Source organism: Paramisgurnus dabryanus, chromosome 12 (assembly GCF_030506205.2).
Source record: "Paramisgurnus dabryanus chromosome 12, PD_genome_1.1, whole genome shotgun sequence".
Classification (NCBI taxonomy): domain Eukaryota; kingdom Metazoa; phylum Chordata; class Actinopteri; order Cypriniformes; family Cobitidae; genus Paramisgurnus; species Paramisgurnus dabryanus.
This window is the reverse complement of record NC_133348.1, coordinates 18,443,279-18,456,033: the sequence shown is the minus strand read 5'-3', so window position 1 is coordinate 18,456,033 and position 12,755 is coordinate 18,443,279. Positions and strand designations below refer to the sequence as shown.

The 12,755-nt window shown below is 36.1% G+C and overlaps 1 protein-coding gene across 2 annotated transcripts in view; it reads right to left on the bottom strand.

Annotated features, from left to right (window-relative positions):
- Positions 1-12,755, bottom strand: part of gmds (GDP-mannose 4,6-dehydratase) — a 74,260-nt gene that overhangs the window by 9,545 nt on the left and 51,960 nt on the right. For both annotated transcript variants that reach the window (XM_065256987.2, XM_065256988.2), the window contains 2 exons: positions 1,193-1,311; positions 919-1,015 (listed from right to left, as the gene is read on the bottom strand). In XM_065256987.2, the coding sequence (XP_065113059.1) occupies positions 919-1,015; positions 1,193-1,311 (216 nt within the window). The remainder of the gene's footprint in view (positions 1-918; positions 1,016-1,192; positions 1,312-12,755) is intronic.

The window sequence follows — 12,755 nt, the reverse complement described above, 5'->3', positions numbered from 1 at the left end:
AGAGAGGAGTAAAATGTGTGAAAAATACAGCATTTTTTCAAACAAAAAATGAAAATGTGTTATATTGCACACCATAAACACAATCATACCTTGGAAAAAACAGGAAAACCAGCCGCTTTAATATTTTCCTAGTTTTCGTTTACATGTAAAGCTGCTTTGAGACAATGCAACATTATAATTTGACTTAAACTAAATAAATTTGTAGCCTGTCAACAGCAAATGTATTAAATCTCCTCCACAAACTTACATATTTACACGCACTCGTAAGCGACTCAAGTGATTTACTTCCTATCATAGAGGTTAAAGGTCAAATTCTCATTTCACCTCTGTTGATAGATGACCCGCGCTCAGAGTGTCTTAATCTGATCATTTATTACAGATGATGTATTGTAAGCTCATCACTGCGTTATGCCGTAACTATTCACGAATAACAAATGTGAGAGTGTGCAGGTCACCTCACAACGTCCTTTTCACACCAGTTCTTCCTAATCCTCTGATGTCACTCATCTGTGGCCTAACTCTAATCCTGCACACACACACATCTCTCTCAGTGGCCCTAACATGATCCTCATTGAAAGAGCTCCTGCTGACCCACACTCGGAGAAAACCTCTGATCTGTCAACAATCATTTAGTGTGCATGTTTTCTTAAAAGATTTACTGGCCTTTCTCATTCCTGAATGACCACACACATACACAAACTATCTACATGTCATATACAGGTTAAACTGTGCATGGGACCGTTTTGGTCATTTTGTCTGCATGTGGAAAGGATGTGCTTTCCTGTAGCTCAACTGGGAAAGGATAGTGCTAGTAACGCCAAAGTCATGGGTTCAACTCACGTATATTGATAAAATCTAAACTGTAAAAGCAGTCTGGGTGCTTTGAATACACAGGAACGTACAAACACAGTAACTTACCACTTCAGTTGGCCGGTAGTACTTTGCATCAACCTTTACGTGGATGGTTCCTGTCTCCTGACAGCGGCCCACTTCTTCCTCATCCTTCCCCTCCCACCTGACAGAAAGTACGAGATCTTTAAACACATTCCTTCATTTTATTTCTTAAAATTCAGCTGTCTACTATATATTGATGATATTTATAGTGTGTTCGCATGAATCAAGACCAGATGGGCGAGATTAACCAGATGGGCTCAAATCTGAGGTGGACGGGTTTGACTGCATGATCACTTACACAATGGTTTTGCCCACGTGTTTGAAGGATTTCTCCACGAACTCCCGCACGCTGTGCACCTCCCCTGTCGCTATGACGAAATCTTCAGGTTTGTCCTGTTGCAACATCAGCCACATAGCCTACAACAAAACACACAAAAATAGATATTGCTATTAAGTCATCTCAATTTCATAATTATTAGATGACACATCATAAACGTAAAATTATACAAACATAACATCATCATAAAATTGAGGTGAACTTAAAGGGATAGTTCACCCCAAAATGAAAATTCTGTCAATATTTACTCACTCTCATATTGTTACAAACCTGCATATATTTCTTTGTTGTGATGAACACAAAGGAAGATATTTTGAGAAATGTTAGTATCCAAATCCAAATTACTTCTACAGTAGGAAAAAATAATACTATAGAAGTAAATGGGGTCCCTGAATGGTTTAATTACAAACATTTCTCCAAATATCTTACTTTGTGTTTATTATAACTTGAAATTCATACAGGTTTGTAACAACATGATGACAGAATTTTCATTTTTGGGTGAACTATCCCTTTAAAACATGAATCGGGACTTTAAAAGATTTAACACAGACACATCTGCTCCCAGCAGTATGCACTTTAATGTGGTTATGATCCTACACACACCCCAATACAAAAACACACACGTCCATCCCTGTCCTGACGTCAACAGAGAGCCCCATGGGATATCACTTTTGGGAAAAAGGCACAGAGTTCCCAGGTCCATACAACCACTACACAGCGACACAAACACACAGATTACATCTACGTGGTCCTTGTGGTGATCCAGATGAAAGCGGGAAAAAAATTAAGCTTTCTGAGAAATAAATTTTGAGATACTTAAAGCAAGAACGCTTACCAACAGGTCAATGGGTCAATATCATCAGACTCTTTTGTCTGTTTTCCCTCCTTGGCTTTAGCTCACTCACTCCCTCACATACACACACACACGCATATTTTGACTGCAATGTTTCAGCCAGTTGGCCGGAGGATCGGTCCAATCCCTCGATAGGACTTCACTCTTTTCTTCCCCTATGCTTGATGGAGGGATAAAGACCCCATCAGCACGTTTTATACGCTGCAGTGGGAACACAAGCCTTGGCCGTTCAACTCATTCATATTTCATTTACGCTGCACTCACTCAAAAACTCTCAAACGAGATAACAGACCGACAGACAGGCTTTGAGTTTTATCGTAATACAAATAAACAAAATGCATTTAAATGTCTACAGGTTATTAAAGCAAGCTGCCCTACATATCACAACACTAAACAGCCTGTATAGAGTAAAGAGTGAATTTGTTTGGTCTGAAAATGTGATTTCTATATAGTCGATATGTGACCCTGGACCACAAAACCAGACATAAAGATAATTTTTTTGAAATTGAGATTTATACATTTATACAAAGCTAAATAAATAAGCTTTCCATTAGGGCTGCAAAACAATTAATCGCGACTAATCGCTTGCAAATTTTTGTTTACATCATATATGTGTGTGTACTGTGTATAATAATTATGTATATATAAATACACACACACACACACACACACACACGTATGTAAAATTTTAAGAAAAAAATATATTTATAGATTAAATATTTATATATAATATAAATTATATATATATATAAAAAATTATATTACACATGTAATACTTCTTAAATATCTATATGTTTATTTATTTATACACAATTATTATACACAGTACACACACATATATTATGCAAACAAAAACTTTTATTCCGCAAACGATTAGTCACAATTAATCGTTATGCAGCCCTACTTTCCACTGATGTATGGTTTGTTAGGATAGGAAATAATTTGTATAGATACAACTATTTGAAAATCTGGAATCTAAAGGTGCAAACAAAATGAAAATACAGCTTTAAAGTTGTCCAAATTAAGTCCCTAGCACTGCATTTAATCACAAAAATAAAAGATTTGATATACTTATGTTAAGAGACAGTAGGAATAAAAAACATGAAACATGAACTTTACATAATATCCTAATGATTTTTACACTGTCAGAAAAAAAGGAACAAAACTGTACATTTTTTTGTTGATGGGGTGGTACCCCAAGGTACCGTTTGTACCTTTTCAGGTATATAAACATAATACAATGTTGTACCTTTCGGGTCCTTAAGAATCTATTGTGTACCTTCAAAGGTACAGTTAACTGTTTTGTACCCCTAAAATTGAACTGAAACGAAAATTGTTTCTTAGGGTACACAATTGGTTCTTAGGGTATAATACTGTACCCTATAAGGTACAACATTTTAATGTGTTGTATACCTATAAAGGTACAATAAGGTACCTTTAAGGGTATCACCCCAGCGACAGAAAAAGGAACAACTTTGTACCTTTTTTTCTGACAGTGTAAAATAAAACTAAAATCGATAATTTTGACCCCCACGAATTTACCCATCCTACTTAAGACACATATAGTCAAATAAAATGTAAAATTACTACTCAAATGTAAATTTAAAGTAGACAGTATAGACGTTTCATGAGACACGTGCGAGTTGTCACAGTTACGCGCCTGAACCGAAGTGAACTTCTGGTTTGTATTTATTTATCGGTCTGGCTAGTCACTAAAATGATCTCTAAAACAAATACCTTGTTGAAAATAAAATGTTTTGGTTTGCTAAAGACGAGAGGAGATGACAAGCATGGATCACAAACTGTGCAGAAAGGTTTGGCAGCTAACATTGTAGACATTTATTTTACACAGTAACTTTAGCTCAGTGTAATAGTATTTTTTAGTAAATTATTTTTTTTTATTTTAAAATGACTCTGTGTTATTGATTTTATGTGGAAGTCTACCAGAAGTTGTTTAGTCCGCAAAATATGTAAGGTAACACTTTACATAAAGGTTCATTAGTTCACATTAATTAACTACATTAGTTAACATGAACTAATTAATAATGTACTGCACTTATACAGCATTTGTTAATCTTCGTTAATGTTAATTTTAACAATTACCAATACTTTAATAAAATCTTGCTAATGTTAGTAAGCTTAATTTCTATTATTTAACATTAACAAAGATAAATAAACACTGTAACAAATGTATTGCTCATGGTTTTTTCATATTAGTTAATACATTAACTAATGTTAACTAATAAACCTTAATGTAAAGTGTTACCAGATGTTGTTTACATTTTTGCTACTGAAACCGTCAATAGGTAAAAAAAAATCTGGATTTAAGTCAATATGATGAAGTTTTTATCATCAATAATGTTGACTTTTTATTGCAGACTTGGCAAATCTGAGCTCAGTTCGTGACATTGTTGAGATCTCTTCTGACATGAAGACATTTGTGAGATGTCTGTGTCTTTTTCTTGGGAAAAATGTCAGAGATTCAAGAGACTCTAGTAAGTTTACAAATTTGCCCTGCATTTAACCTTATTTATGTTTAGGAGAATTAATTGAGATGACAATGAGATCTCATCTGTGCTTAATTTTCTTATAGGCAAACACACATTTTCTTAGAGGAAAATTCACCATCTGTCTCATGAGAATTTTCAGGAATTTTGAAATTTCTCCGGACGCGACTTATCGGCCAAACAAAATCGAATTATTGTGATATTCACAATGCGGCTTCATTTTACATAAACTAATCACAAATCCGTTGTGAATATTAACCCAGCCCTACTCTTCAAAACGTAATAACCACTGTCTCAGACGGGTGCGAGGAATGTGACAACAGTGAGAGGTCAAAGGTCAAGCTAAAGCTTTCAACTTTCACCAGTACAAGCTCCTGAGTGATGAAACCTATGGGTGACAGAGTTGACTGTGTGTAAAAAAACAAGAGAGACAGACATAGCAAGACGGAGAGGTCAAGTGAAGAAGAAACATTTTCTCATCTTATTTTAGTCTTAGCTAACGGCATTCTTTAGACACGTCTGCTTCGCGCACACACAACTTTGTTTTCACAGTCATTGTTCGATTCCTGGATTTCCCAGCAAAGGCTTTTGAAATCTGAGGAGAATTTAAGCCACTGTAAACATCCAACAGGAAAAATATTCAGTCCTGGAACCAACAGCTCAGCTGCATCCCTTGCTTGTCTCCATTCCTCCCTCTCTCCCTCTCTCTCTCTCTAAGGATCATTAGCGTTGTGACGGACAGCTGAGAGGCCTGCAGCTCGACTCCCTTCCCCTTCCTTCCTGTTCACACACTCTATAGCTGGAATGGGAGGAGTCGGGTCACTCCGACACTGTCTGGGCATTTTTCAGCAGCATATGTATGTGTATATTTTCTACATAATGTTAAGACCATTCTGTGAAAATATAACCTTGATATGTTTAATATTGATGGAGTAAGGCCATGTCAAAGATTGATATTAAACTTTGATGCTTCTAATATCAGAATCAGATTATGAGTAAACCTGGATTTCACAGACGAGGTCACATATTTCTTTCTATATGTTTCTATCTGCCACAAAAGTTCATAAAGATTTCTCAGTCTGGCTAACCTTAACATAAACCTAAAATCACTACATGATCCAAGAACGAAATGTGCATAGATCAGGAAATGCCAACATAATCTCAATGCAATTCACAACTAATTTTACGAGGTGGTTAATTCATATAAATTTATACGATATCATTCATACATTTCAGTACGATCTGCTTTCGCCCCAGTGACATTGGCTTTAGGGGTTTAGCTGTATTCCTTTATTGCTTTTTCCTAATAATTGTACGTTAGGAATTAGCCACCTCGTAAAATACTTACAAATTCTCGTGAGATCAGGCTTGGAAATGCACACGTGCATCTGTTAAACCAATCACTTTAAAGCCCACTGGAAAGGTCAAAGAGGTAGATTTAAGGGCAGATCTCGGAACGTTCCAGAAATGACATGTACAGGAGTTTGCCTTGCCATCCATCTGCGCAAGCAACTTCGTCAAGCCACAACGGGAGGTTTAAAAAAAAAACAAAGTGAAAGAGAAAACAGGATTGTTACACCATCTTCTTACGGGCATCTATGCCTCTTTTGTTTTTGTGCATTTGGGTGTGTATCTACATTCATCTGCTGAATGAGCTATCTTCATATATTCAAATTAGTTGGCATACATCACGATGGAATTTGCACCACTGTTCATGTGGCTACACATATCCAATCAGAATTCTCAAATCGTGTCTCAGTTACATTCCTAGCTCCCTAGGTCGTGAATATGTGTATCGTGTGCGTGGGTTCAGACACTGGTATGGCTCACCACACACTGGGACGTTGATGAGTTACTTTCCCGTGACATGACTAGATCTGAGGTTAGCGCACTCCGAAACGTCACCATACGTTTTTATCTCTCCGACTTAACAAAACAACACTAAATATGATCTGTGCAACAATTTAGCCGAAAGTTAAATTTGCATATTGACTTGACTGTGCTGCATACCGGTCTTGCAAAGAATTTTTATAAGGAATAGGACAAAGGTTTCTTCTTTCCAAACTTCTTTCAAGTTTTATGATATTTGCATATAAATTAATTTTTGTCTGTAATCTTCCCTTGTTCCGGAAAGGGATCCAAGCAAACATGCTCCCTGGTTACTGCATTGCATTATGGGATTTTTAGAGACAACTAATGTTTTAGGATTTTGCGATTGACACAGCCCTTAAAGGGGACATTTCACAAGGCTTTTTTAAGATGTGAAATAAATCGTTGGTGTCCCCAGATTACATATGTGAAGTTTTAGCTCAAAATATCATAAAGATAATTAATGTCGAAATTGCCACTTTGTAGGTGTGAGCAACATGTGCCATTTTGGGTGTCCTTTTAAATGCAAATGAGTGGATCTATGCACTAAATGGCAGTGCCGTGGTTGGATAGTGCAGATTAAGGGGTGCTATTATCCCCTTCTGACATCATAGGGGGAGCCAAATTTCAGTGACTTATTTTTCCACATGCTTGCAGAGAATGGTTTACCAAAACCATTGTTACTGTGTTGATCTTTTTCACATTTTATAATTTGATAGAAGCACATGGGACCCAATTATAGCACTTAAACATGGAAAAAGTCTGATTGATGTCCCCTTTAAAAAGTGTCTGTATTTGCTTCAGTGTGAGATCCAACTAATCTATTTAAAATAATAATATTTTTTAAATTTTTATTTTAATTTAGAAAAGTTTATGTGTCTACAAAACACATTTGAGCATACAAGGTAGCACACCTGATCAAACGTTTAATATGAGATATAAACATTTAGTAAATTTTGTCTCAATCTTGAAATAGCAAGGTTTATTTTTAAGATTATCCTTATTAACACATGAAAAAGACTATCCACATTGCTTAAAAAAACCTAAGCAAATCCATTAATATGTACTGTTATTTTATTAAAGGGAAAGTTCACCTAAAAAATCCCTTTAATATTATGTCAGAAAAAGTGATGACAGAAAAAATTATGACAGAAAAAAAATTGTCATCATTTACTCACCCTCATGTTGTCCTAAACCTGTGAGGTTTTTTATTTTATTTTATTGAACACAAAAAAAAAAGGGATATTTTGATAAATAATAGAAAGCACATTGTTAATGGTACCCATGGACTTTCATAGTAATTGTTGTTTTTCTACTATGTCAATAATGGGTACCATCAACTGTGTGTTTACAATCTTTTATCAAATTGTCGTCTTTTGTATTCAACAGAGTAAAGAAACTCATACAGGTTTAGGACAACATGAGGGTGAGTAAATGATGACAAATTTTTTCAGTCATAATTTTTTCTGTCATCACTTTTTCTGACATAATATTAAAGGGATAGTTAATGAGGACAACATTTTCATTTTGGGGTGAACTATCCCTGTAACATAAATGATATATAAAAGCCCTTCAGGATGCATTAGTGTTCCTGTTTCTGCCTACTGTAAGGTAATCATGAACAGACCCCTGATTCAATGTTCTGGGTTTGGTTTTATTAACCGGTTATATTTTTAGGCACAGATGAAAATCTTTATGAAAACATCATGTTTCTTTAAAACACATTCACCGGTGGGCACACACATAGACCTGCTTGGGCCGCCACACTGTAGCTGTTTACATTTGTTTTAAGTTTGTTACTCTGCTCTAAACAGTCCTGCAGTTTCTCATTGCAGAACACATGCTCCTATTCGACCGAAAACAAGCATTTACGATTACAACATCAAAATGAAAAGAAACTGGGCAGCTCGCTTCATGCCATATAAAGAATTCCTCACCCAAGAACTGTACGAGTCTTTCAGGTAGATCTTGCCGGGTAATAATACAACTATTCATAACCATCCACCAACAAGGGCACGTACACGTGCGCACACACGCACACATACCCTGGAACTGACTCTATGGCTCCAGGAGTCATTGGTTTAGAAGGGGGCCTGTTTTTAAAAGCCTATTTTTATTTTTGGAGCTGCTGAAAGTTTAAATACTCCCCTCTACCCACCACAACACACATGCAGACACAGTGTTTTTTTGTCCGGAGCACAGAAGTACTCTGTTTAAGGCAGGTGGTTTGAATTAGGCAGAGACGGCTTGTCATAGAGTGACACTTGCTCACATACACATATACGGAAAGAGAAAGAGAGAGAGAGTGTGAGAGAGGGCAGACAAAATACAGAGTGTGTTTTTGACTGCGGATCACCTGGTTACGTTATTAAAGTTATTTTAAATGGAGTTTTCCACACGGTTCATGTTACTACACCTGACACAATATCAAGTGAACTTAGGGTTACAGCATCTGCATGTTGGTCAATACTAGAGTCACTGGAACGACTCATAAAGCGCTGTTTCAGTAAGGTGCAACTGTATTTTATCAATATTTACATTTATGAGATGCTTTTTTCCAAAGCGAAGTGCATTCAAAGCTACACATTTTATCCGTATGCGTGTTCCCTGGGAATTGAACTTATGTCCTTTGTGTTGCTAACACAATGCTCTACCAACCGAGCAACAGGAACACAAAAGCGTTACCGTTTAACTATTTGGGCACTTGATGCTATTAAGCATGATTAATATTATTATAAAAAAAACGTATAAGTATAAAGAAAAAAATAAAGAAAGTATGCATCTTCACACAAATACTGTACACACTTTCAATTAATCTCATAAATCAGCAGTAATGAACGTGTGACCATGAATTTATTAATGTTCTGTATATCTGTGATTGAATGTTATGTATGATCATGATATGATATAAAAAAAAATCTGATTTTAGTAATGGTGCATTGCAATTTGCACATTTTTGTTTTTAACTCTGTATCTGTGTTTTGTCTCGGATTTAATTGTTCTGTAGCAATTCCTTCATATCCAAAACAAATTTTTCCCTGGGGAGACAAATAAAGATGTATTGACTTTGACACTGTGCTATTGTATAAAGTGTTCTTTGATGCGATATGGGTACCATTTTTGGTTCTACAAAATCCTTAAAAATAAAAAAATGTATTTGATCGTTTATGGTTTTGTGGATGGTAAAAGGTCTTTAGCTAATCATACAGCCTGACAAAGAAATAATACAAAACTTTTCCTGAAATTACTAGGAAAAAAAATTAATCACAGTGAGATATTTTAGCATATAGATTTTTTTTACAAAGAAAAACCAAAATGTTTATCTTTACCACCAGACCTGCTCAAGGAACTACTGATCAGCATTGAACTGTCAAAGCAGAAGAGATTTACTGTACACAAAATATAAATCAACAAATTAATGATCCAATAGACAGGATGAAACTGATTTGAGAAAGAGAGAGAGAGAGAGAGAGAGAGAGAGAGAGAGAGAGAGAGAGAGAGAGAGAGAGAGAGAGAGAGAGAGAGAGAGAGAGAGAGAGAGAGAGAGAGAGAGAGAGAGAGAGAGAGAGAGAGGAGAGAGAGAGAGAGAGAGAGAGGAGAGAGAGAGAGAGAGAGAGAGCAGTCAAGATGGTTATCAGGGCCGTTTAGCCCCTCGTTGAGAGCAGATTGGTTACAAATTGGAAAATGAGGAACAGGTGTGTGTGTAGAAAACACACGCTCAAACACACATCCATTAGCAGCGCACACAAGTTTTGGACCGCAGAAACTTTGCAAAGCAGGAAAATAAAAGAGTTCAACACTGTGCTCTATAAATGTTCGCAATAAACACACAGATGCAACATCACGCACACACTCACTCTCTTCTGCTGTCTGTTTCACAGGTGGCTTCATTTTGTGTGGTCAAATGAAACTACAAGGTCAGGCTGTTACACTGACAGGACATTTTTCTCACATATTAAGGCCATTTAAATTGTATTTATGTGTGTGAGAAACTGACAGAATCAACATTTATGTAGCCAAGAGTTTTGCCCAATCAACATTCGTTTTGCACAATGTGTATGTGTCTGTGTGTATGACAGAGCGTTGACAGTTGTATTTGTGGAGGCATGCTGTGTTGGCGAATCTTTGTGCTGATGTTTTCCCCAGGTGAGTTTTTACTGCCTGGAGTACAATGAACAAAGAGAGGTGTGTAAGTGTGTCTTTTCCTGCCTGTTTTAACACAATGACAGACTTACAGAAGTCTACTGGAATCTGCCTTCACTTGGTCAGAGGTGCAAAGAAATCCAACACAGAAATTGCTGATTAAAACTAATGCGAGTCAGAAGATTTGATCTGACATCTGAAATGAACCTCAAAAACACTTGAGAGAGACAGTCAGGACATTGTGTAAAACTTTCTATGAAGCATGCATATACACTCGTAAAATTAAAGGGTGCTTCATGATGCCATACAAGAAGCTTTTTTTGTCTAAATGGTTCATTAAAACCTGAAGAACCCACGAAAGGTTCTTTAAGGTGAAAAAAGGTTCTTCGGATTATAAAAATGAACGAACCTTTGACCAAATGGTTCTTAAACAACCAAAAAATTATCTATGGCATCGCTATGAAGAACCTTTTAAGCACCTTAATTTTTAGTAATGTATAATGAATTAAAATATATTTATTTTTGTACTTTTAATGCCATATAATAAACAGTTAACTCCGTTATAAGCTTAATGTTTATACCAGCTTTTATTTAAACAATAAGGTCAAATAGGCTGAGCTATTTTGTGAATATACTAACAAATGCTGCCATATAGCTCAGTATAGCTTAGAGCAATCCATTAGAAGCCCAAAAAATCATGGGTTTAATCCCAGGAAACACAGAAACTGAAAAAGGATAAAAAGTGTATACCTTGTAATTCACTGCAAGTTGCTTTGGGTTAAAGCATCTGCAAAAATGTGCAATTGTAAATGTGAGATTAAAACCTGGTTAATACCGTATTTTCTGAACTATAAGTCGCTCCGGAGTACAAGTCATATCAAAATGCGTTTTGAAGAGGAAAAAAAATGTATAAGTCGCACCGGACTATACGCCACGTTTATTTAGAAAATGATTTCACAAAATCCAAGTCGAAGAACAGACATTTAATCTGGAAAGGCAAGTTATTCAACTTAACAATAGCACAGAACAGCAGGCTAAATACGTGTCTGTACATTTTAAAGTTACATAAACAGTTATTTACTTGATACACAATAGCATACAGAACATACCTGGGAGGCTGAATAGGGTAAATTAACACGACAAGCCAAATCAAGTTCAAAAAGGTCCCGAAGCCATTCCGCATTACTAAATTAATTGAATTATATAAATACAGGAGCTGCATAGAGCGGACTCTCGTGGCTGTAGACGGTAATGGTTTCTCTTTATTCTTATGAAATAATTTTGACGTATAAGTCGCACCTGACTAGAAGTTCCAGGACCCGCCAAAATATGAAAAAAGTGTGACTTATAGTCTGGAAAATACAGTAATTATTTTTCATGTGAAAACTCCCTGCATAAGGGGTGGTTTACATTTTGCATCTAAAACCTGACAGAAAACGTATTTTCACTTTGCTGCGGCACCAACAGGCCTGGAAAAAAGAACGCGGCGCAGCGCATGCACATCACGGCCACGTCGGGATTTATTTGAGTGTGCAAAAAGACGCAAAATGTGAACTGGGCATTGGGGGCGCTGAAAGCAAGATTTTTGAAAGGGAGGCGCTCAGGGTGTTTGGGAACACTTGCGCGCTCACACCAAAAATCAAGGCAAGACTACATTAAAGGAGTAGTCCACTTTATAGATGGGGCCCATTGACTTACCATAGTATTTTTTTTCCTACTATAAAAAGTGTCAATGGACCCCATCTTTAAAGTGGACTACTCCTTTAAGCTTTAAAAACTGTCATAATCTAGTCTTGTCAGTGTTGCTAGGCTATTTTGCTTATTCATTGCCATTTAATAATCCGTAAGTTTTGATTTCCATATTCGACCCCATCAGTGCTAGCTCATGGCACGAGTTGGAAGCAGTAGGTTTGTCCTGTATTTATATTTGTAATTACATACAAATGTAATATAAATGCTGTGTCCTGTATCAGATCAATACATTACGTTGTACATGCACTTACCACAATCCATTTTTTGCACACACTTTGGGTTCACATTTGGGTTTGGATTTTACGTACAAATGTTTATAAAAATGTTTCCAATCATTAAGTGAATAAAAAAAATGTAATTAAATCAGAAGTAAAAAATTAAAATAAACTTTATATAAATC